Raw genomic sequence first — 25,601 nt, 5'->3', positions numbered from 1 at the left:
AGCTATATAACAAAACAAAATACTGAAGAACCATTTCACTATTCAAAGAACCAATTAAGCATGCAAATGGTTCTTTGAGTGATGATGGTTCTGTACAGAACTGTCTGTCTTTACTAAAGAACATCTTTTTAAGAGTTGTACATGTGCTAACTGGAGCTACAGTGCCACCAGAAATAGATGGTTTTTCAGGGGTTCTTTAGCAAAGAAAATGATTCTATATAGAACCATGAACACTAAAAGAACCCTTTGCATGATTAAATCGCTTTGCATCGTGAAATGTTTCTTTGGTTTTGGTTTAGAATGTGCTGCGGATGGTTCTACATAGAACCTTTTTGAAAAGGGTTCTAAATGGCACCCAAAAGGGTTCTTCTACTGTTAGAATGTCAAGCTCTTACAAATAGAAGAACCCTTTTCGAAAAGATTCTATATAGAACCATCTGCAGCACATTCTTTTCAAAAAGCACAAAAAAAAGTTCTTTTACTGGTACAAACTTGATATTGTTACACTAGCAGAATCCTTTTTGGGGCAATATAAATCTGGGGAAAACATGGTGATAGAATATGAAACTGTAGGTTTTCTGTGGTTCTTTATGATACTTTGATAATTATCTAGAAAGTTCTAATATACAGATCTTTTCCATAAGAGTACAGGTCAAATTCATTATGTAATTAAATTACATTAATAGCATCTGCTGTATGCAGCATTACTGCTTGGACTATAATAGATTCCTCCTGGCCGTTAGGGGGCGCCAATCTGCTCTAAATGTTCCTCCCTCCTCGCAAAGCGTCCCGCTCCAGCCATGTTGCAGTAGATCTGCACTGGAGGGCGTTATTTTTTTTCCTACCTGTCTTCAGACAAGTCCCGCCCATTCTGTGCTGTGATTGGTTCTAAGGCTATTCTCACAAACTGTCCGCCCTTTTAGAACATGTTGACCAATCGAAGCGTATTAGGAAGGACCCCGCTAGCCAATCGCGACGCTGAATGGGCGGGACTTGTTCGAATACGGGTGTGGACAGGCGCTTCATCCCGCCATTGTGTAGTAGAACCTGAAAGCTCCAAACAGACACTTAGCTTAATTAACTCCTCTAGGAAAAGAAAAGACCTAAATATATATATAAAAAACGGAATTTAACAGAAAGAAATGTCAGCCAGCCGCCTTCTTGAACAGGTAAAGAGGGGCAATTTGTAAACATTTATTAGGAACAGTAGGAAAAAGGAAAGAAAGAATAAAAAATCCCCCAATTCGAGACGTTGCTAGCTTAGCTTAGTTTAGTTTAGCCTCACGGCGTAGGCCCTGTGACTGGCGTCAATACAACAACCAAAAATTATTTTACTTTTTTATTTTATTTTTTCCCTCTCATAACTCAAACCTTCATGAATCACCTGGACCCAATCCAGAGACCGAAAGGCCAAGGGAACAAAGGTAAGAAAAAATAAGTTTATGTGTATTTTTTCTTTCGCAAGCTTCTTGTTCGGATTTTCCCGTTCCACCTTAACTGGTGCAGCAGTTACATTCTGGCGCCTCAGTCGCTGTAATGTAACTGCTGCAACTTTTAAGGTGGAACGGAAAACTCGGAACAAGAAGCTGGCGCGTAGCATAGCATTAGGCCCCGTTTTGCACGCACACCTAATTTTTTTAGCTTAACTTACACAAACTACCACTATTTTAACTAACCAAATCCGTGCGTTAGTACTTGTCGTACCTGTTTTAAGTACTATTTTTATTCACTGAAGCTATTTTGTGTTATTAACTCAATTATTATGAAGCGGCCTGTTAGCACGCTAGCTAACCCATGCTAGCGCTGGTCTCGGTCAGGCCGAACTCGCTTCATTAATAAAATCTGAGGGAAACCGCTCAGCTAAAGCTGGAATTTACTTGTAATAATGCTTAAAATAATTAGATTTAGTGTTCGGTGTTGAGCTAAAGCAGCTGCTGGTGGTTTTTAGTAGTTCTCTAGTGCTTAAACTTTAGCGGCAGGTGGCTAACATAAGGCAGCAGCATGGTTAGCATATGAGGGACACAGCGTTGAATTGGCTTTAATATAGAGCTGAGCAAAATGACTATGTATAATATTATCGTGATAAATTATGACACGATGTGTTTTTTTAGGCATGTCAATACTTGTAGAACAGGGACCAACTACGTTTTTCATTGTAAAGAGATCGTATTTAGTCCTGTTTAACTGCATTTAGTGCAACACAATGCCAAATAGTGAATAAAAGTCATTAACCCATATTCATAGTTTTTTGGTAGGTTTTTGTAACTGTAGAAAGCACTGCTTTTTTCTCTGTTCTCTGATGGCTTTATATATATATATATATATATATATATATATATATATATATATATATATATATATATATATATAAATATAAAATTTGTGCGTTGCAAAAATTTCTAAAAAGTATTTCAAGATGTTTTCACGATACTCAGTATTCATTTTTCCTGGGATTTATTGAGTTGGAGTCGACAAAATGGAACGTGTTGTCACAAAAATACTGTATTTACAATAATAATGTACTTTAATGTAATGTTTTTCTGCATTCTATCCAGTTAAACAGGCCTAATTATGCTATCTTAGTAATAAAATAGGCACTCAGTTTTAAGTATAAAGTTCTGTAAGTATCTTTAAGAATTCCATGATATGCTCAGAAAAGCTTATTGTTACGTAAATGATCGCAGATACAAAAAAATGTCATATTGGCCACCCCAGCTAACAGGGACTTTTGGCTTCCATCTAAGACAATGACACTATAGACTATATAGATTTATATATGGCTGGTACAGGATATTTTGCATGCATTTTGCATTCATTTTTTCCCCATTTATTTTACACCCAATGCGGAAAGATGCATGAGTCAGTGTCATTGTGCTTGCACAGTGGCAATAAAAGATGTACTGAGTATGGTTTGTTTCATAAGGGACACGTTTTTGCATACAAATTGCCTTCTTTTTCTTAATTTATAACTTTGCCAAATCAACACGTGTCTCTATTTGTCTAGCCCACCTGCATTACTTGTCATTTTATTGTATCCCCAAATTAAACTTTTTTTAGGAGTTTTTTTTAAACCGCAGCAGGCAGAGACTTTGATAAGCCACAAATAGAAATTTGTGAAGTCATGCTCATGAGATTACTGTTCTGTGATGTGTCTTAGTTGTTTACTCAACCGTTGGGCAGGTTATGTGCATTTTATTTATTTATTTATTTGCACACATTTCTTGGCAAATGGTGCGATTTCCAAGATGAAGCTGAGGTTGCCATCCTTTTTTTCCTCTTTCAGTGCAAAACGGAGCTGTTACCCAAAAGGAGACTCTAAATGATGATGAGTTTGAACCTTATCTGAACACTCAGCCCAGACAGGTAGGTCCTGTTACACATCCAGACAATGGAGGGGACCCAGAGACATAAACAGTGACTCACCTATTCTAGCCCTTCTTTCATTGCCTATTATCCTCCTTAATTGTATCCTGGTCAGGGTGCTTTGTTTTCAGAGTTGAATACGCTTTAACTGTATTGTTTGTTGTTTTATTGTCAGTTAACAATTTGGATGCTCAGAAATGCTTTTGTGAAGCATTGGAGGCAAGAAGTGTTGTTCATTTATTGTGCTGTAACTTTAAACACCTTTTAGTGTGAGGTGGGTGGGGGTTTTTAATTGTGGTGAGGAGAGAACCTTTGGTGTATTATTTTTTGTGGTTCATGTGAAATTGTGTGAAGAGTGATGCCATGTGATTGAGTTCCTGTGAGACGGGAAGGTGTTTTAAGTTGGGGGAGTGGAAATATTAAGCATGGTGACATCTGTAATATCATGATGAATTATTTGTTTTTTTTCCCCTCCCATAATTTGATTCTTTACATCAAACTGAATGTGTCATATTTCGCAAATGATTCTTCAAGGGTTCTTCAGTGAAGGAAATATTTCTATTTAGAACCATGAATTCTGTGTAGAACCATTTAATCTTAAATGATTCTTTGCATAGTGAAATGGTTCTTCAGATTGACTGAGAGCATGGTGTATGAGGTGCTGCTGTGTTGAACCATTTTGAAAATGGTTCTATATGGCACCAAAAAGGTTCTTCTATTGTTGCAAGCTTCACAGGAACCCGTTTTGATGCTATATAGACCCATGTACAGCATGTGCTCTATCAATCTGAAGAATCATTTCTCCTTTCAAAGAATCACTCAAGCATGAGATGGTTCTACACGGTGCTAAACCCTTTTGAAAATGGTTCTGTATTGTACCAAAACATTTTGTCTGTTGTCATAAACTTTATCATAACATCAGAACCCATTTTGGGGCTATATAGAATTTAAAACAATCCATTCTCCATCAATTTAAATATTTCACTATGCAGAGAACCAATTAAGTATGAACTGGTTCTATAGAGAATTTATGCATTCTTTTTTAGTAAAGGAGTTAGTTCTGTGCATGGCTAGAAGGTTCTTCAGATTGATGGAGAATGTCCTGCAGATGGTTCTATATAAAAATGTTTTTAAAATAGTTCTATATAGCACCCAAAATGGTTCTTCTATTGCCATAGGTTTGATGTCATGACAATAGAAGAACATTTTCAGATGCCATATCGAACCCCTTTCAAAATGTTTCTAATCTGTCTACATTACTTTCCTAAGAATCCTTACATGATGCAAAGAACCCTTTTAATCATGCAATGCCTGCCTTGATTCTTCATGGTTCTGTATAGAACCACTTTCTTTGCTAAAGAACCATCCTTTTAAAGAGCGTGATTCTAAAGAACCATTACATTTGCTTTAAAAAAAAGCGTGTACATATAACAGACCCATCAGAGCTCTGATGCACCTCTCTCTGCTCTGTGAACTGAGTTCTGGGTGAACTTCATGCAAAATAACTGAGTGACCAGTCATTGTTGATATGTGGTGCTGATTGTTAACACTAAGATTTAACACTGGAATGCACACTGAGCTGGTAAAGCTTTATCATTGTTACTTTGTATTTTTTAAGCTTAAAAACAGTATTAGGGTGCTTTGGTGTTCAGATCTTGAGTGTTTTAGTGAAACACATCCAAAGTGACCATCGAGGAAAGCAGTTCCACTCGCTTTAATGAGAATAAATCAACTTAGAGTGCACAGCTGCTGCAGATTCTCAAAACATTTAAAGAAAAATAGAAACCTCTCTCTAAAACAAGCGTGTATGTGTCTTTGCTACACTAAAGTTCACTTAAGTTCAGAGCTCTGTATTAATATTTTGACATCGGGGATGCTGCAGCCCTTCCAGTGTTCTAGGTGATCCTGCTAAAATTCAGTATCTCTGTCTTCTGAATACCCGTGTCTGGTGATATTTAGTTTAGCATGAATGAAGTTAATTACCTGCACTTTCTGACTACTGGTGTGCTAAAGTAATGTCTTGCAAAGCTGAAATGGCTTGTTTTGAGTGAAAACTGTACTTTGGCATTTGACATGCACCGCAGATAAAGGTCGGTTCTTGGGTGCTGAGAGTAAAATGCGTGAAAATAACTTTTAAAAAAAGGGAATGTTGCTTTATGGTCAAAATATTATGGAAATATTGCTCATGATCTGTTATATCACTTAAACACACATCAAATATCACAAGGGTAGTAAAAACCACTGCATACAGATATAGCCGATATATCGCCTACCACTGCCAGCTTGTTAATTTGTAATGGAATCAAACTTGTCTTGCAAAAATTGACTGGATATAGAAACCCATGTACCCTCATGACTGATGTTATTGGGTGGTCTTTCTTGTGAGGAAAAACGGGACGCAGTGGGGAATAAAGGGCCCAGTATTCCTCCTGTCAAAGGAATGCTGCATCCCTTTGTAGTGAATCTGTGCCACTGTGTTTTCCCCTCTCACATGGGGCTGATCGCTGGTGTGTAAATATGCACGGGCTGAAAACAGTCAGGCTCTGAGCCTGCTTGCCCAACCTCAGGGGGTTCCCAGTCTTGGAGACCCCATAGTTTGCATATTTTGTTTTGTTTTTTTGTTTTTTTCCCCATAATTGGATTCAACTGACCAGATCGTTCAAAGGCCGGGTGAGGTGTGTTAGAGCAGAGTCTGTGTTAATTGTCAGTATAGATTAAGCAGAAAAAGCAGGGATGCACTGATTTAAGATTTTCTCATCAGTGCTTGATGCATTTGAACTTCAAAAAAGGAAAATGTTGGGCTGCTGTGCTAAAATCTGCATTTTGTTGATTTTACTGTACTTGTAACCTTTACAGAAATAAGTGTTGTCTTCCTCTGTAATGCTAATCCAGGTAGTCCAAATTTTCACATTTAATTACTTTGTGTGTTAACATTACAATATCTTTGACATGTTTATAATGTGTATGTGACCTTCCAGAAAGCGTAGGTACTTTTTCATTTTACAGCAATGAAGGAAGTCACTCATTGTATGATGGTGACACTCTGACAGTGTAAAGCAAGTGTAAATGGTGGAAGGCTGATTGATTTGAGAGAAAATATCTAATTGGTACTTTTCTGGCCCACATCACAATTTAGTGTACTCTCACTAGGCAGTCCAGTTAGTTTGACTAGTTTAAGTGCTCTGTATCATACCCACGTTCGCTTGAAGAGATGGGTTCGGGCCCGGTTCAGTCGGGCAACGTATGCATCTACTATCATCACTAAATGCCCAAGCACGGAACTTAAACCCGCCATCAATGATGCAACCGTCCCGCATTTCGATTCATTTGAGAATATTTGGGTTAAAAACAGGTCTGCTTCTCACCTTATTGATGAACATCAATTCTGGTTTTTGAGTAAAGCTGCAGGTAGCTCCTTCAAATTTTATGTGCAGCACAATTAACAGAAAACTACTGCATTGGATAATAAATAAACCTGTAAGGTATGTAAGAGGGCTGTACCTAAATCGACTCCAAATGGGTCACAAAGTAAGTACGATCATAAACGACATCTGTCTGCATGAGAGTGCTTTTCTTTAGTGCAAGAAGTTGCATCGCGATATAAGTGCACTCGGGCTTGGAGCATTAAGCGCGATGTGAGTGCAGTGGAGGAGGGACAATTATGCTCGGGCACCGGCCAGGGCAAAGGGTGAGAAGCCATCCTTAAATGCGGTATAAATCAACTTCCGGTTCTTTTTTCCTCCGTACGGCCGTCACATTTGCAGACTTGAGGCTTGAATGCTGAGTTATTAGGTTATTTTTAGGTTAGGTTCATTTTCCCTGATTAAAACTGAAGACGGTGAAGATTAACTCAAGAAAAATACTTCACGCAAGTGTGCAAGCTACAGAGACATGTTTTTGCATGCCATTGCTTGTAAAATGTTGACGCAGTTCCTAACTAATTCTGTGTATTGGCTTGTACCAGTGTGCTTGGAGGAGTCTCTCGCAAAAATTATTTGCACACGTAAACATGTTACATCAGCTCTTCATTCTGATTGAACACTCAAAGTTAGGGATTTTGGAAGGACAGTAGCTAGTGCCCCCTTGAGTACTGGATTAATGGTTTCTTGCCTCATGTAGGACATAGCTAATCTTGAAGCTCTTGCAGTTTGCAAATTGCATGCTTTCAAATCATGATTTTTATATATAAAGTTTAGTCACTCATCACTAGCTGAATGGTTCGAATAGCTGCTTATTTGACATTGTCAGTAGACTGATTATAAAAATCAGCATAAGAGCAGACAGAAAAAAATAAAATATTGTCAAGTCTTGGAGAGACACATTTTTATATATTTGTCTCCTTAAGAACTGATACGTACAATATGCACAAAGTATTGTAACAACAAAATGTTAATGTGAAAAGAATTACGAAGAATTTGAGTATCTGTATAAACGTGACTTCTGTATGCTTGTGCTTAGAATGCACTCTGACTTTATGTTTGTAGCACAAAGTTTACAAGCACAGAGGCTGAATCAATTTCCTAAACTAAGCCTAGACTAAATGACTTTACCAGTGAAGCATTGGTGTTGCAGTTTACTCAAGAATCCAGCCCCTACAGTTGTCCAAGGTCAGCGACTGAACACATTCCTTGGGATGCAGTAAAATCGAGGGCGTGGCTGTGTAATTGCAGGTCACTCTCCATGAAAATGAACAGGGACCCTCCTCCGCCAGTGGGTGCAGCAGATGGGGATTTCTTCAAGGACGCGTGTAGATGGTGTGAGGAGTAAATGACTGGGCTTATTTGAGTTTTGCTAATTGCCTGTTTGGGAAAAGCCCTTCAGCACCCACAATTTTACTAAGATTGGCCTGTTTTTACTACTAAAATCACGCAGAGAGCTGACCTATTTATTTCATGATCATTAGAAGCACGGACAACAAGCACTCAACAAACAAAAATAAACTCGGGTATAATATATAAGGCACGTAGGAATGTTGTGTAGGTATTGTAGGTTTAATGGTTAAACTGTTGAATGAATGATAAACAGGTAACTTCAGCATGTAATTTCCAGTGTAGGTCACTGTCAGTTAAAGAGGTTGTTATGAAATTAATTTGTAGTTTTCTTCTGGACTTAACATTTAACAAGTGACTTTATGCAGCACTTTTCTCATGTTATTGCCTTTAACCATGCTGCGCTTGTTCAAGGATTTAATATGTTAAAGGGCCTTTTAACAAATAAGAGGAGAATGAGGATTTTTCGAAATCCCACAAATGTGAATGAATTGTCAAAACTTCAGTCATGTAGTGTTAAAGATTCAGTGGTATAGAATGTTTCCTGAGCTGGTCATTCATACATAGGTTTGCAAATTTTTAGTGCTGATAGCTTTCTCAGTTTATTAACGCGTTGTTTTTCTTTCTTTTCAGAGCAATGCCTATACGGCCATGTCAGACTCCTATATGCCCAGCTACTACAGCCCCTCCATAGGATTCACCTACTCGCTGAATGAAGCGGCGTGGTCTACGGGTGGCGACCCCCCAATGCCTTACCTGGCCTCTTACGGACAGCTTAGCAATGGGGAGCATCACTTCCTCCCGGACGCCATGTTTGGCCAGTCGGGGGCGCTGGGGAGCAACCCTTTCCTGGGACAGCACGGTTTCAACTTCTTTCCCAGTGGGATCGACTTCTCAGCCTGGGGAAACAGCAGCTCTCAGGGACAGTCCACTCAGAGTTACGCCTATGCGCCAAGCTCGCTAGGAGGCGCTGTGATTGACGGACAGTCTCCCTTTGCAGCTAATGAGCCGCTCAACAAGGCCGTGGGGATGAATAGTTTGGACCAGGGCATGGCTGGGCTTAAGATAGGTGCAGCAGGGGGGGATATGACTCCTAAAGTCGTTGGTTCCGGACTTCCCGGTGGCCCACTCAGTCAGGTTTCGGCAGCTCCTAGCATGCCTGCAGCGTCCATCGCGCCTGCTAAAGCAGCTTCCTGGGCAGATATTGCTAGCAAACCAGCCAAACCACAACCCAAGCTCAAGACCAAGGGTGGACTAGGTGGAACAAATCTTCCACCCCCGCCAATAAAACACAACATGGATATTGGGACTTGGGATAATAAAGGGGCGGTGCCTAAAGCAGCCACTCCTCAGCAAACCGCAATGCCCACCAATGGACAGCCGCCCAATCAGGCATCTCCTCAGCCTGGCACCACCGCTGGAGGTGTGCCACAGCTTCCAATGAGCAATGGACAGCTGGTGCACCCGACTGGTCAAATTGTGCAGCACCCACAACCTCTAAATGGCCAGCAAGGCTTGGCTCAGCATCCTCAACTTTCCCAAGCTCCTCCTCAAGCTCCTCCACAACAGTCTCAACCTACCCGCTGGGTACCGCCACGTAACCGTGCCAATGGATTCGGTGACACGGTGGGCGGGGCAGGGACAGGCCAGTCGCCTCCCAGCGCTGGACTAGGTGGAGTCCCAGTGCAGTCGGAGCCTCACCCAGTTCTGGAGAAGCTCCGTCTGGTCAACAACTACAACCCGAAGGACTTTGACTGGAACCCCAAGCAGGGTCGCGTTTTCATCATCAAGAGTTACTCCGAGGATGACATCCACCGCTCCATCAAGTACAACATCTGGTGCAGCACAGAGCACGGGAACAAGCGTCTGGATGCGGCGTACCGCTCTCTGGGCGGAAAAGGCCCCCTCTACCTGCTTTTCAGTGTCAACGGCAGTGGCCACTTCTGCGGCGTAGCGGAGATGCGATCGCCTGTGGACTACAACACCTGCGCCGGCGTGTGGTCGCAGGACAAGTGGAAAGGGCGCTTCGACGTGCGCTGGATCTTCGTCAAGGACGTTCCCAACAGCCAGCTGCGGCACATCCGCCTGGAGAACAACGAGAACAAGCCCGTGACCAACTCGCGCGACACGCAGGAGGTTCCCCTCGAAAAAGCGCGGCAGGTGCTCAAGATCATCGCCAGCTACAAGCACACCACCTCCATCTTTGACGACTTCTCGCATTATGAGAAGCGCCAGGAGGAGGAGGAGAGTGTGAAAAAGGTAAAAACCCTTGCCCCACACGCTCTCTTGTGAACAAAAAGCTTTTAACATCCCGTGTTGCATTTCGGGAAGGCTGGGGGAAGTTGTCTCAAGATTTGTTGTTAACCTTTAAGGTCTGTTTGTGGAGTCCACACGTAAGTACTGCAGCACTTGCGAGTAGCGGATAAAAACTCATGGTTTAAGGTTACTGAATGTTTCATAGTGACTGCTGTATATTAAAGGAATTCCTGTGATTTTTGGAAAATTTCTGCATAATGAAATTGTAAGTCATTCAGAGTGATTCAAGTAACTTGCACTTGACTTATATCTTCTAAACTCATTGGGCCTCATTCTCCAGTAACTTCCTAAGTTTGTTCTTAAATGTGTTCTTGAAAAAGGTCTTAAGCAAAAGTCTACATCAGATTCATGACGTGTTCTTAAAGCACTGAACTATTCTCATTTTTGTCTTTGTGTGTGTGTGTGTGGATTCTGTTCTTACCCAAGAAAAATCCCCAAAAATTTCTTCTTAAGAACGGTTGGTGAATACAGCCCAATGTATGGAATTCTCCTTTAAGTATGGATGCATGATGATGAGAATCATGTTCTTATATGCATAGTTACTTAAAAATGTTTAAATTTGTCTCATATATTGACACTTGGCTACTGTGCTGAGGTGTATTGTATTCATTTGACTGCATTTATAACAAATAAGTTTTGCATTTCTCTGCAATGCTTATCTTCACACTTTAAAAAGATGTTTCCTAAAGGGTTCTTTAGTAAATAAAGTGGTTGTATTTAGAATCATGAACACCCTTTGTATGATTGAAGGGTTTTTTTTGTTGTGAAGGGGTTCTTCAGATTGATATAGAATGTGTTGTGGATCATTCTTTAAGGCACTAAAATGGGTCCTGGTGTTACAGTAACAAGTTTGTAACAACAGAAAAGTTTTGGTGCTATTTAAAACCATTTTCATACAAGGTACATTTTCCATGAATCTGAAGAACTTTTTCACTATGCAGAGAGTCGTTTAAGCATGAACCGGTTCTGTATATAACTGTTTCCTTCACCCAAGAACCCTTGAATACAGTTCTTTTTTAAAACGGTTCTATATAGCACAAAGTTTCTTTTATTACAAGCTTGAAATCATAACAATAGAAGACCCCTTTAAGGTGGTATATAAAATGTATATACAGCGCATTGTCCATCAGTCTGAAGAACCATTTCACAATGCAAAAAGCCCTTTAATCATGGGTTCTTTAAGTGTTCGTGGATCTATACTCCACTAAAAAACCCTTGAAGAATTATTTTTTAAAAGTAGGTGCATTCCCAATTATTTTGTTTCTATTGATGTTAATTTCGACATCAGACATGCAAATATAAAATCTCAGATATTGACAACCCATTTCTGCGATTCTCCAATTAGAGTTCAAAGGGTGAAATGTTATTCATACGGTATGATTAATTAATGAGGCCAGTCATTAGTTCTTAACATAGAACAGCTGTTTCACCAAACATGCCACTCTTATAAAAGCACCTCAGTTGACTGAGAGGTGTGATATTCTTTGTCACAAGGAGGAAAAAGTAGCAAAAAGTGTGAAGGAAAAACTACATGTTGTGGTGGTAAAGTGCATTCTGTTCATTTGTACAAGTTTTAGTTCACTTTTTCAGTCATCAGGTGTCAAACTGATTTTAGACCAGTTATGAAGAAAGTTACACCTGCATCCAACGCAGCTTATTTGCTAATATGCTTATTTAATGGTAAATACCTTTTGTGATGTCTTTGCATTACCCCTCTGGGGTCAGAGGGCATTAATTTGTGCATATCGTCTTAAACTGTCCTTTTAAAGGCTCTTAATAGAACATGATGCTGATATCAAAGCTCCATTATCTTAATCACTACTTCCCAAAACCGCTGCAGCAACTTCAGCAGCTGTAAACTCTCTACACGCCACTTGAAACGTATCTCCAATGTTTCACAAAGAAAGTAGACGGACACACAGGCAGATATGACGTGTATCTCAGCCCTTTTTCATAGCCTCATAACTCTGGTCTGAGTCACATACGATCTCAAGATAAGATGGATTGGACAGGGCGACTCTACAGATTCAGGAAGTGTTTGAACAGTGTTTCTGCACTGGATTATCACAAAGATAGTCACAGGTATAGAAACACAATTTTCACGGCGAGTTTGTGGACCCCAGAAGGTTAAAACTTCTTTACCACTTGTGCTTGGTACTTTGTTAATCCTGTACTGAAAATGCAACAGATTTGGGGGTTTTAGATGCACTGAATTCCTGTTTCCGCACATGCTTATTTTTGTTTGTTTTGAAGCTTGGTCAGTGCATACTTTGCTATACGAGCACGGCAGGCTTGAACAGAAAAGCATGTAGGCGTCTTTATCGTGTAGTTAATTTTCCATTTTTCTCTTAAAGAGCTCTTCTCACTATTGAATTTAAAGTTCAATCAGGTAGTAATTTGTCACTCTAAAATATTTTGAATGCGTTTTCACTGGACTGAGCTGTGTGTGACACATGACAAAGAGCAAAGCAGGTCTGATTGCGGGGAATTTGCCTGTAAACAAAACGAATGTTGAACGCAGGTGCGTAGGAAGACTTGCACATATTGTGCATAACTGCAATGGTTTAAAGGTAAGCTTAATACAATGCAAATTGCACCGCCCACCCCCCCCCCCCCCCCCCCTTTTTTTTTTTTTAAAGTTGCATCACTGCGCTGATGTTTTTCCCCTGGAACATTTCTCAGTATGATTGAAGGGGGATTTAATGGGTATTTTGCACCAACACGTTGGGATTTATCAAACGTATAAAGCTCTCATAAAGAGTAAGATTACGATCAGAACCAGTGGCAATTAACCCATTCATGGTCACCTGTAATTAGTATGGTAAGGAAAAAGTGCTACAGAAATAGATTTTTTTTTGGTCATGGTTTTGTTAAAGCCATGGGACTAAACTTTACTGGTTGTCATTTTTCAGTCATATGAAAAATTGATGTGAAATTTGAAATTTTTCTTTACATTTGTTCTCAGGCATGATGAAGACCAAAGGAAAATGTAACATTTTTGATCCAAAAATTTTAGGGTAAATTATAGAGGTGCTGAGCAGTATCCTGTTGCATGGGTTATTTATAGGTAGTGGCAGGATCTGTAAGGTTTTACATGTAGCATCATAATTCATAGTGAGAATAAACCTCATTATTTTACAGCATTTATCATTAGTCTGGTTAATTGTATCTCAATATGCTGCACTGTGCTTTTCTGAGTGTATCATGGGTATCGTCACTACTTACTCGCTTCCCAACAGCTGGTTTCGTTACAAAGAGAGCATAATTTAACCTGTTTGATTGGATTAATTGCAGCTCAGTGTGTGAAATGTTGAGTACAAATAATTGTATTCATAGTGTCTGATGGTGGTTTTAAAGGTGTTACTACTTAACAAGTGGCAGAAAAAAATATTGACACATTGTCATGAAAATTTTAATGATTACAAATCAAAGATTACATTTTATTTCCACTTGGCTTTAAATTAGGAGTGCATTTTATCAGTATTGGTGGGTTTCTCCAAATAAAATTCTGATTGATGCTTAGTTACGACAAATGTTTCTAGCTAATATTTGATATTTTCAGTGCACTCCAGTAGAAGAGAACTTTTAGAGGCTGACTCCACAGATTTTTCAACAGTTCTACATGATGAAAAGATTGAGATGTAAACACATTAGTTCAGAGTGTTTTGGTGTGAAATGCTCTGTTCTAGAGAAACTTGCGGAGTCGGAAACATTCACAGTTGTGGGGATAGGAACCAGACGTCCACCCCTAAAAGCTCTCTCACAGAAAGTTACTCCATGAAATGGTTATGAATGCACCACATGATGACAGACATTCTGTGGTGGTTTTGCAATAGTTTAGGCTTAAAATGTTTTTTAATCCATTTATTTGTCCATTCATGGTGGAGGGATACATGCAAGGCACTGTGAGGCAAAATAGTCTCCAAAGAAAACTTAATATCTGATTTTCTATTATTTATCATTAACATTCCATATAAAACTCAGAACACACATGTAGTTTCACTGATGGTTTTGGATAGTAAATAAAATGTCTTTGTGTTGTAGTCATGGCAAACCATGGTTCCTATCACCACCACTGAAAAGAAATCTGAACCCTTTCACACCAAACTGCTCCTTTTACATTTCGCACACTGTTATAGAATTTTTTTAAATATGGAGGAATTTCGCTTTAAGCAATGTTGTGCTAAAATCGCTGCATTTTATTCATTTTACTTTATCTGTAGCTCAGCAGAGATGTTGCATTAATACACAGATGCTTGTAGTACGAGTACATATATTTTGTGAATGTTTACTCATCAGCAGATATGAACTTGGAAAATTGTGGAAATCTGCATCAGCCTGACTGGTTTCCAGTTATTTTTTCTTTTAAAAATAACAAATAATGAAACGAACAATTTTGGGCTGATGTGGATGAATTAAGAGCTATTCTGAGTGTTCCCCTTTGGGACAGACCCTTTGAAAGATGTTGGGTATGAGCAACACATGGTCACAGTTTGTGTTTGATAGCGTCTCGCTTCATGGTAATTAGTCTGGTGTTAGAACTTTGACGGTTCTTGCACAGAAATATCTATCTTCTGTGGTGCAGTAAGGGGGGTTCTACTGATTTCCTAACACTGCTGCATAATTTAACAGCTAAGATGTAAACAGTCATTCAGAGTAGTTTGATAAACGATCTGCTCTAGAGAAACTTACTGAATCAGAATTGTTCACAGTGGTGGTGATGGGGACCAGATGTCCATCTCTAAAATCTCCCTCACAAAGTTATTACATGAAATGTCTATGAATTTTATGATTGTTTCAAGAAGAATTTGGTCTGGAACATAAATCCATCAACATTCCATATAAAACTTGGGGGGGGGGTATTGTATGTTCGTGTGGTCACTCTGTTCAGCTGTAGATACCATGGAAAAAGCGTGGTATTTTCACTGTTTTATTCTCACCTGAGCCCTATTCGCCTGAGAAATATATTGCGATCTTTTAAGAAATGTTCACTATACACAGTATATCTCCAAAATGGTAACTTTTACAGGAGAAGAAAGAAAACTACTTTTAATGTAGATCAGTGGAATCAGACTTTTATTCAGGTAATTTTGGCCCATTTCTTTTGGTCCATTCATCATGAAATTTAAACACAACGTAAAGAACAGGCATTTTCAAATTACGATAAAAATTGAGAGTTTTCTTCTGTCAGTGAATAGTGACTTTTTATGTAGTGTTTGGCTCCAAGTTAAATGGGACTTATTTTGCTCTCTTTATAAAGAACTATGCAGTTGCTCAGTGTCCACAAGTACTGACGATATAAACGATATATTCAGGAGAGCGTATCGTATTGCAACACAATTTGTCACAATTATATTCATAGTACACAATGGGTTGGTGCAAAAATTGAAGAGCTTGGATGTACTTTGAAGCATTAAACAGATTTAAACGCATTTCATCATGTCATTCGAGTTGAAACAACGAGTGTTTACATGAACCTTATCCATCCATCCATCCATCCATTATCTTCCGCTTGTCCGGGGTTCGGGTCGCGGGGGCAGCATCCTAAGCAATGAAGCCCAGACCTCCCTTTCCCCAGCCACTTCCACCAGCTCTCCAAGGGGGATTCCGAGGCGCTCCCAGGCCAGCTGGGCGATATAGTCGCGCCAGCGTGTCCTGGGTCTTCCCCGGGGTCTCCTCCCAGGTGGACTCGCCTGTGACACCTCCCGAGGGAGGCGTCCAGGAGGCATCCTAACCAGATGCCCGAACCACCTCAGCTGGCTCCTCTCGACGTGAAGAAGCAGCGGCTCTACTCCGAGTCCTTCCCGGATGACTGAACTTCTCACCCTATCTCTAAGGGAGAGTCCAGCCACCCTGCGGAGGAAACTCATTTCGGCTGCTTGTATTCGCGATCTTATTCTTTCGGTCATTACCCAAAGCTCATGACCATAGGTGAGGGTGGGAACGTAGATCGACCGGTAAATCGAGAGCCTTGCCTTATGGCTCAGCTCTTTCTTTACCACAACAGACCGGTAAAGAGCCCGCATCACTGCTGACCCAGCACCAATCCGCCTGTCAATCTCCCGCTCCCTTGTACCATCACTCGTGAACAAGACCCCGAGATACTTGAACTCCTCCACTTGAGGCAAGAGCCTATCCCCGGCCCAGAGAGGGCTCTCCACCCTTTTCCGCCTGAGAACCATGGTCTCGGATTTAGAGGTACTGATTCTCATCCCAGCCGCTTCACACTCGGCTGCAAACCGATCCAGCGAAAGCTGAAGTTCGCGGCCTGATGTCCCCAATAGGACCACATCATCTGCAAACAGCAGTGATGTGACCCTGAGGTCACCAAACCGGACACCCTCCATCCCTTGACTGCGCCTAGAAATTCTATCCATAAAAATTATGAATAGAATCGGTGACAAAGGGCAGCCCTGACGGAGTCCAACTCTCACTGGGAACGAGTCTGACTTACTGCCGGCTATGCGAACCAAACTCCAGCTTTGTTTGTACAGGGCCTGAATGGCTCGTAGCAAAGAGCCATGTACCCCGTACTCCCGAAGCACCTCCCACAGAATACCCCGGGGAACACAGTCGAATGCCTTCTCCAGATCCACAAAGCACATGTGGACTGGTTGGGCAAACTCCCATGAACCCTCCAGAATCCTGGAGAGGGTGAAGAGTTGGTCCAGTGTTCCACGACCAGGGCGGAACCCGCACTGTTCCTCCTGGATCCGAGGTTCGACTATAAGCCGGACTCTCTTCTCCAGTACCCCTGCATAGACCTTGCCAGGGAGGCTGAGGAGTGTGATTCCCCTGTAGTTGGAACACACCCTCCGGTCCCCTTTTTTAAAAAGAGGCACCACCACCCCAGTCTGCCAAGCCAGTGGCACCGTCCCCGATGTCCACGCAATGTTGAAAAGACGTGTCAGCCAAGACAGCCCCACAACATCCAGAGCCTTGAGGAACTCAGGGCGGATCTCATCCACCCCTGGAGCCTTGCCACCAAGGAGCTTCTTAACTACCTTAGCGACTTCGGCCTCAGTAATGGACAAGCCTATTCCCATGTCCCCAGACTCAGCCTCCTCACTGGAGAACGTGTCGGTGGGATTGAGAAGGTCCTCAAAGTATTCCTTCCACCGCCCAATGACGTCTTCAGTCGAAGTCAGCAGCACACCATCTCCACTATATACAGTGCTAGTGGCACACTGCTTTCCCCTTCTGAGTCGCCTGACGGTTTGCCAGAATCTTTTCGGAGCCGACTTAAAGTCACTTTCCAAGGCCTCACCAAACTCCTCCCATACACGGGTTTTTGCCTTGGCAACAACTGAAGCCGCAGATCGCTTGGCCTGTCGATACCTGCCAGCTGCCTCTGGTGTCCCACAGGCCAACCATGCCCGGTAGGACTCCTTCTTCAGCTTGACGGCATCTCTCACCTGGGGTGTCCACCACCGGGTTCGAGGATTACCGCCCCGACAGGCACCAACTACCTTACGGCCACAGCTACAGTCAGCCGCTTCAGCAATGGAGGAACGGAACATGGCCCATTCTGAGTCAATGTCCCCCACCTCCACCGATATCTGGTCAAAGTTCTGACGGAGGTGTGAGTTGAAGATCAATCTGACAGGTTCTTCTGCTAGACGTTCCCAGCAAACCCTCACTATGCGTTTGGGCTTGCCTGGTCTGACCGGCATCTTCCCCCACCACCTGATCCAACTCACCACCAGGTGGTGATCAGTTGACAGCTCAGCTCCTCTCTTTACCCGAGTGTCCAAAACACATGGCCGCAAGTCCGATGACACGACTACAAAGTCAATCATTGAACTGCGGCCTAGGGTGTCCTGGTGCCATGTGCACTTATGGACATCCTTGTGTTCAAACATGGTGTTCGTGATGGACAAACTGTGGTTTGCACAGAAGTCCAAAAACTGAACACCACTCGGGTTCAGATCAGAGAGGCCATTCCTCCCAATCACACCCCTCCAGGTCTCACTGTCATTGCCCACGTGAGCGTTGAAGTCCCCCAGTAGGACAATAGAGTCTCCAGAAGGAGCACTTTCAAGCACCCTTCCCAAGGACTCTAAGAAGGCTGGGTACTCTGAACTGCTGTTCGGTGCATAAGCACAGACAACAGTCAGGACCCGTTCCCCAACCCGAAGGCGTAGGGAAGCTACCCTCTCGTCCACCGGAGAAAACCCCAACATACAGGCACCGAGTCGAGGGGCTATGAGAAAGCCCACACCTGCCCGCCGCCTCTCACCATGGGCAACTCCAGAAAAGAATAAAGTCCAGCCCCTCTCAAGGAGATTGGACCCAGAGCCCAAGCTGTGTGTTGAGGTGAGCCCGACTATATCTAGCCGGTATCTCTCAACCTCGCGCACCAACTCAGGCTCCTTCCCCGCCACTGAGGTAACGTTCCAAGTTCCAAAAGCCAGTTTCAGCAACCGAGGATCAGAACGCCAAGGCCCACGCCTTCGGACACTGCCCGATCCACAACGCACCGAACCCCTACTACTGCCCCTCCCATTGGTGGTGGGTCGATGGGAGGGGGGACTCATGTAACTCCTTCGGGCTGGGCCCGGCCGGGCACCATGAGTAAATGCCCGGCCACCAGACGCTCGCTGGCGAGCCCCTCCCCCAGGCCTGGCTCCAGGGTGGGGCCCCGGTAACCCTGTTCCGGGCAGGGTACACAAGTCCTGTTTTTCTGTCTTCATAGGGGTTATTATGGATCACACTTTGTCTGACCTGTCACCTAGGACCAGTTTGCCATGGGAGACCCTACCAGGAGCTTTTGCTCCAGACAACATAGCTCCTAAGATCATTCAAGCACGCAAACCCCTCCACCACGATAAGGTGGTGATCCAAGGAGAGGTACATGAACCTTAATAATCTGATAACTGCAGAAAATCTTTTGTCTGTAACTGATTGCTTTTTCATATGATTGGGAATCATATAATGGGGAAAGTCTGGGTCTGTATGTCACACAGTAATCAGGTTTCTGCTTTGCAACCAGCCAGCAGTAAACTCGCAGAATAAAAGACATGACGTAAACGTAGTGCAAAACTTCATGCAGCACCTTTTTTTATTGTCACACCCCTTTACCTGAAAATATAGATGTACATCTAGAAGATGAGGAATGCTTCAATCAATTTCTTCAAGCCTGAAGTCAGTTTCAGCATCAGCCATCTGTTTTTACATGTGCAGACTAAGAAATCAGTGAGTTCAAATGCACTGAGAAATCTGATTATTCAGCTAATTATGCCTATCTAAGAAATCAGTGTGCTCTTTACATGAACATTTGAATAATTAGATAACTGCAGAAATCTGTTTATGATGAGTATTAAGTGCATGCAACCATGCCACCGTTTGTTTTGTTGGGGTTAAATCCAGCCCTGGTGTAGTAAGTTCTGAATCTTGGTGTTCAGGTTTACGGAACAGGTAACTTGAGAGGTTTTGTGTGTGCTTTCATTCAGTATTTGGCATCTGTGCTGCACTAAATCCACTTAAATAGGACTAATTTTGCTCTCTTTATGATGAAACGTGCTGTCAGTCAGATAATACAGTTCTACCTTTCCTTGAGATTTATACCTCTGTTTTGTGTGTGTTTACCTGTGCAGGTGGAGGTGCAGGGGAGCGATCCGTACTCAAGTAACCCAAGCCGGAGTCACTACAGACTGCAGGTAAAACTCACCTGGATCGTAAATAATGATGCAGTACTGTCGTCTTATCAGTGTTTACCCATCCTGGTCTTTTTACACCATGAGCATTAGCCTGCAAAAACCTGTACATTTTAAATGGACGTTTTGGCCAAATGGCTTTATCACTTGACAGCATTTAGCTAATTGGTGGGATGTACGTTTACATTAGTCTTCGGCTACTTTACACACCAAACACGTTTCCGCTGATTTGGCTGCATTTGAGGAAAGTAGCATGAAACTGGGTGAACTGAATTAGAGTTTATTTTAATAGCAGTGAGAAATGTAAAATGTGCAGGGCACCGCTACAAACTTAGATGCTTCTACAAGGGTTCTTAAGTAAAGGCAGTGGTTCTATTTACAACCACGAGTTCTGTATAGTCATTTTTCTGATTGTTGTGTATGGTTTTAAAAAATTATATAGAGATACACACTTAAAGATGCTTCTGCAAGAGTTCTTTAATGAAGAATGTGGTTCTATATAGAGCCATAAACATTCAAAGAACCCTTTGCATGATCTTTGCGTCATGAGATGGTTCTTCAGGTTGATGGAAAATGTGCTGTTGGTGGTTCTAAATGGTTTTTAAAAGGGTCAAACTGACAATAGAATCATTTTTAGTGCTATATCGAACCTTTTTCATGAATTCTATATGGAACCATCTAGAACACATTCTCCATCAATCTGAACAATGCTTTATGATGCAAAGAACCATTTAATCATGCAAAGGGTTCTTTGAATGTTCACAGTTCTATATAGAACTATCTACACTGCATCTTTTTAGACTATGTAGAGTTCATGGTTCTAAATATAACCATTGCCTTTGCTAAAGAACCCTTAAAGAACTAACAGGCGTATACTCCAGGACCAAAATGAGGAATAACTTCCTAGGTGGTGGTTTTGTTCCTGGAATGTCCTAAAATAGTTTAGTTTCTTTTTATTTCTTAACTTTAGGTGCTTTATAAAGTAAGTGAAAATGAGAGAAGTTCTTGGGCATTGTAATATCTGCTGTTGTGTGGTGTGTTTTGCTGAGTGGGTGTGCACTGATGTAAAAATAACATCAACAGTGAGAATTTAACTGCAGTTTACTCTCCCTCATAGCTCCCTATAACTGAAATTATGGCTTTAGTGGCTGTAGCTGTAATTGTGGCCCCAGTAATTCTGTGGTTAAAGAGGGTATCAGGTCTAAACAATAGTGATTAGTGATACACTGATATACTGTTATAAACACCTTTTTAGTAAACAGATCAGATATTGACACATCCACATTCAACCCCACGTCTTGGTGCCGTCACGCCTATCGTTATGATGAAGTGTATGCCGTATGTCACAATTTGCTTTTCTGAGCAAATCATGGATGTTGTTCCTACTTATGCACTTACGCTCCACGTTACAAAGAGTGCATTAAAAACCTTGTGTAATTGGATTTAGTGCAGCACTGTGTGTAAAACGGTAAGTCCAACTAATTTAATAAAATTTTTGATAGTAAAATTTGGCACTGCTTTCTGTTCTAACTTACCAAACGTTAGGAAAATAAATATTGACACGTCGTGTATCAAACTTTTAAGTATCATGAAGTATTATAACGGTTTGCCATATCACCTACCTTCAGTGCAAATCTGAACTATTAACTCGGTTTGTTTTGATGGGTGTGAATGCTCCACCCATACACTAAACAGTTTAACTGTGGTCTTCCAATAATCTGTGGTTCGCTTCCAAATGAACTCTGGTTCAGTTCACTACTGGTAGGAGTGCGTTTTTGTGATTAAACGAGGGAAATTGGCTTCAGAGGATGCTTTTCTGCTTATTTCAGCCACACTTTGGCGCTGTAGTGTCTGCATAATCTGCCTGTTTTAACATCTCACAGATGCTTGTATTGTTGTATGAGCTGCTGCTAATAGCAGAGCAATATAATAAAACCCCTGGCAAAAAGTATGGAATCACCACTCTTGGAGGAAGATCTTTCAATTGTTTAATTTTGTAGAAAAAAGTTAATGACGGAGACATGCCACAAAATGTTCTTTTCAAAATTCCAACCTTCTGGCATTAAGAAAACAATAAAAAAAGAGAGAAATATAATTGTTGTCGGTCACAATTGTTTGTAGATCAATTAGAGGAAAAATATGGAATCACTAAATTCTGAGGAAAATATTATGGAATCGGTCTGTAATTTGCAGTTGTAACAAACACCTGCATCAGATTAAATCTGCTAATAAGTCTTCAGTTAAAAAAAGAGCGCTCACACTTTGGAGAGCTGTTGCACAAAGTGGACTGGCCTGAATCTGGCCTGCAAAAGGGAAGCATGCAGGTAGACGAAGGAAAACATCAACGCATGAAGATGGAAAACTTAAAGCAATATGTCTTGAAAACAGAAAAAGCACAAGAAAACAAATGAGAAACAAGTGGGCAGAAACGGGAGTCAATGTCTGTGACCGAACTGTAAGAAATCGCCTAAAAGAAATGGGATTTACAGCCAGAAAATCATTAACATGTAAACACAAAAGAACGAGGTTACATTAGGCTGAAGTAAAGCAATCATGGACTGTGGATGACTGGATGAAAGTAATCTTCAGTGATGAATCGCGAATCCGCATTGGGCTAAGCGATGATGCTGGAACTTTTGTTTGGTGCCAGTCCAATGAAATTTGTAAAGATGACTGCCTGAAGAAAACATGTAAATTTCCACACGTCATTGATGATATGGGGCTGCATGTCAGGTAAAGGCATGGGGAGGTGACGGTCATTACATCTTCAATAAGTCTACATTGAAATTTTGGACACTTCTTATTCCATCAGCTGAAAGGATGTTTGGTGATGACTTCATTTTTCAAGATGATAATGTATCTTGCCGTAGGGCAAAGGACATGAAAACTTTCCTTCAAGAAAGGCATATAATGTCAGTGGCATGGCCTGCAAATAGTCCAGATCTCAATTCAGTTGAAAATCTCTGGTGGGAATTGAAGAAAATGGTCAATGACAAGGCTCCAACCTGCAAAGCTGATCTGGCAATAGCAATAACAGACAGTTGGAGATGGATTGATGAAGAATACTGTTCGTCATTAGATAAGTCCACGCCTCAGAGAATTCAAGCTGTTATAAAGCCAGAGGTGGTGCAAAAAAGTACTAATGGTGCAGATACTGACCTTCTGCAAACAACATCTGTAAAATACAAAAAACTCTTGTTCTGTTATTATAAACTGTGAAGCTCAGTTCATCTCACCTTTTATTAGACAGTCTGGCTCAGAGCTCACTTTTAATAAACATCTGAAAACACAGCTTTTGCCATTTAATTAAAATTTGATGATCTTTTGGTATTCATTTTTTATTTGATCTGTCTGCCTTATGATTTTAATTGAATATTGTGAATACTCTTGTATTACTATTAATCCTTAATCACCTATCTATAAAGACAGTTTGGCCTGCCATCAGTGTGAAAAGTATCTCTAAAGATATTATAACCATGTCAATTGAAAGATTCAGTGTTGCAAAAGAAAAAACTGTCAGGGTAGTTACAAAATTTTAATTGAATACATTCTGCTGGCTGAACAGACAGCTATAACTCCAACAGCTTATTTTCCATGTATGCACAAGTTATTTCACACAAGTGAGCAGAGCTTGGTTTCTGCTCTCTGGAGTGGTAGAACCCTGCAAGCATTGGCCTTGTCAGTGATGCCACAGCCACTTGGCAGGATGGCCCCCCCATCACTCATCTGTTGGCTGACGTAACAGCTGGCGGTTAGTGTTCTCCTCCAAACACGTTCAGCTGTCCAGTGACGCTGTATTAGCAGCAGGATGGGAAAAAAAATGCAGTGGCTTTACAGGACTTTGGAGGAAGCCTGTTTGCCTTCATTCTCCTAGAGCTGGTGATATGACTGGGGTACAAGTGAGTGGAACTGGACCAAATTGAGTAACGTTTTTGTAAAATGTCATGGAAAAGTTTTTCTAGGATATGGACTATTTAAACTAGAAAAACCTAAATTGTTTTATTTAATAGTTTTGTGTTTTCTTTGCACGTCATCCTTCTGAATGACAACTATTATGCAGAAGTATATCCTGTTTGGTTTTGAGTTTGTTTGCTGATTTCTTTCTCTCTTATTTTGACCCCCAGGATCGTCAAGGACGTGTCAAGTAAAGAGCTGCTGGTTTGGGCAAAAGACTGACATGGTCCTGCTCTCCATACACCCAGATCTTTTCACTGATTATACCGGGGAAAGACTTTACCGAGGATTCAAAACAAGAAAACAAAAAAAAGAATGGAAAAAAAACTAAATGAAGACTCTTCTCTTAATTTCTGTTGACTTAAAAGACTTGCTTTGAACTTGTAGTAAAAAAAAAGAAAGAAACGATTATTCATAGGACTACAACTTAATAATTCTATAGGATTCTTAGGTGACCATTTTTCCCTCCTTTTTCCATCCCATCTGTTTCGCTGCCTCCTTCTTTATCTGACTTTTTTTGTTCAGTTGGTGGTGTTTTTTTTTTTTTTTTTTTTTTTTTTTTTTTCTCTCTCTCTTCCAAGTTTTTAAAGAAAATCTGTTTTCACGGTCTGAGAGCAAAGATGTGGCCTCTTCCTCACTAGAGTGAAGTTTTTTTTTTTTTTTTGGATTCTGTCTGTGCAGCAGTCTGTTTCATTTATTTGTTTAAAAGCAAAAGAAAACCCTCCCCCCTTTTTATTGGTCTTGAAAAAAAATCAGGCAGGATGCACAGCAGGTGTGGCCTTCTGAACATTGCATTGTGGGTAATTCTATGGTATTCTGTGCAAAGTGTCAAAGGAAATAAAGATATATGTCCTAATCTTTTCTCTCCCTTAAGAATGGAAAGAAATGAGAAAACATGAATGTTCAGGATTTTGTTTGTTTTTCTCCCCCTTGTTATCACTCAGATGGTCAGGTTTAAGGAGAAGCCAGATTTGTTCAGTTTAGGCGTTTGTCATTTTTATGGTGTGCAGAAATGGGAGGAGTCATCTCGGCTTGTTTTCTGTTTTCCACTTTTTCTTCAACTTTAAAAACAACTAGTCGCTATGGGCTCTTTGTCATCCAGTTTTTGTTAGTTTTTTTTTTTTCTTCTTCTCCGTTTCTTTAGACAGCATCGAGGTGGGCCATGGACCCTCTCTTTCTATTACTCAGTTCATCGAAATAAATGTGGTATACTCAGCAGAACATGTGTGTGCATTTTCCCCCTTGTTTGACTAAAATGCTCCCTCGCCGTGCACACTAACCCTCGATCTCCCCTTCGCCCTCCCTCGCTCCCTTCACTCTGCCGCCTGCGCACTCCACCCACCCGTCCCTTCCTGTAGTATGTTAATGTTGGTGCATTTAAAGGAGTCCTGCAAAAACTTCTTCTGGCATTGATCAGTGGCAGAATAAAAAAAGCTGCTAAAAAGACTTGTGCTTGATTTCTGTCTTTGTGTACAGCTTAAAGGGGAACTGCACCAGTTTTGTCAATTTCTGCATTTAGCTTGCTGTGGCGTGAGTGGAGACT

General features: G+C 41.2%; 1 protein-coding gene across 1 annotated transcript; it reads left to right on the top strand.

Annotated features, from left to right (window-relative positions):
• Positions 1–1,048: 1,048 nt before the first annotated feature.
• On the top strand, positions 1,049–25,504 carry ythdf2 (YTH N(6)-methyladenosine RNA binding protein 2). The gene is made up of 6 exons (XM_017716767.2): positions 1,049–1,169; positions 1,400–1,424; positions 3,284–3,363; positions 8,766–10,391; positions 20,045–20,107; positions 24,229–25,504. The coding sequence occupies exons 1-6, from the start codon at positions 1,143–1,145 to the stop codon at positions 24,250–24,252; spliced, it is 1,845 nt and encodes a 614-aa protein (XP_017572256.1). The 5' UTR covers positions 1,049–1,142; the 3' UTR covers positions 24,253–25,504.
• The last annotated feature ends 97 nt before the right edge of the window (positions 25,505–25,601 follow it).

This window comes from Pygocentrus nattereri, chromosome 10 (assembly GCF_015220715.1).
Source record: "Pygocentrus nattereri isolate fPygNat1 chromosome 10, fPygNat1.pri, whole genome shotgun sequence".
NCBI classification, from domain to species: Eukaryota; Metazoa; Chordata; class Actinopteri; order Characiformes; family Serrasalmidae; genus Pygocentrus; species Pygocentrus nattereri.
Note: the sequence above shows the minus strand (reverse complement) of the source record. Positions and strands in the feature narration are given on the sequence as shown.

Excerpts from the sequence above, each read along its gene's own strand:
- ythdf2 (XM_017716767.2), top strand. The coding sequence starts at position 1,143 with ATGTCAGCCAGCCGCCTTCTTGAACAG. Across the intron at positions 1,170-1,399 it reads CCAGCCGCCTTCTTGAACAG|AGACCGAAAGGCCAAGGGAA; the intron begins GTAAAGAGGGGC and ends GACCCAATCCAG. Across the intron at positions 3,364-8,765 it reads TGAACACTCAGCCCAGACAG|AGCAATGCCTATACGGCCAT; the intron begins GTAGGTCCTGTT and ends CTTTCTTTTCAG.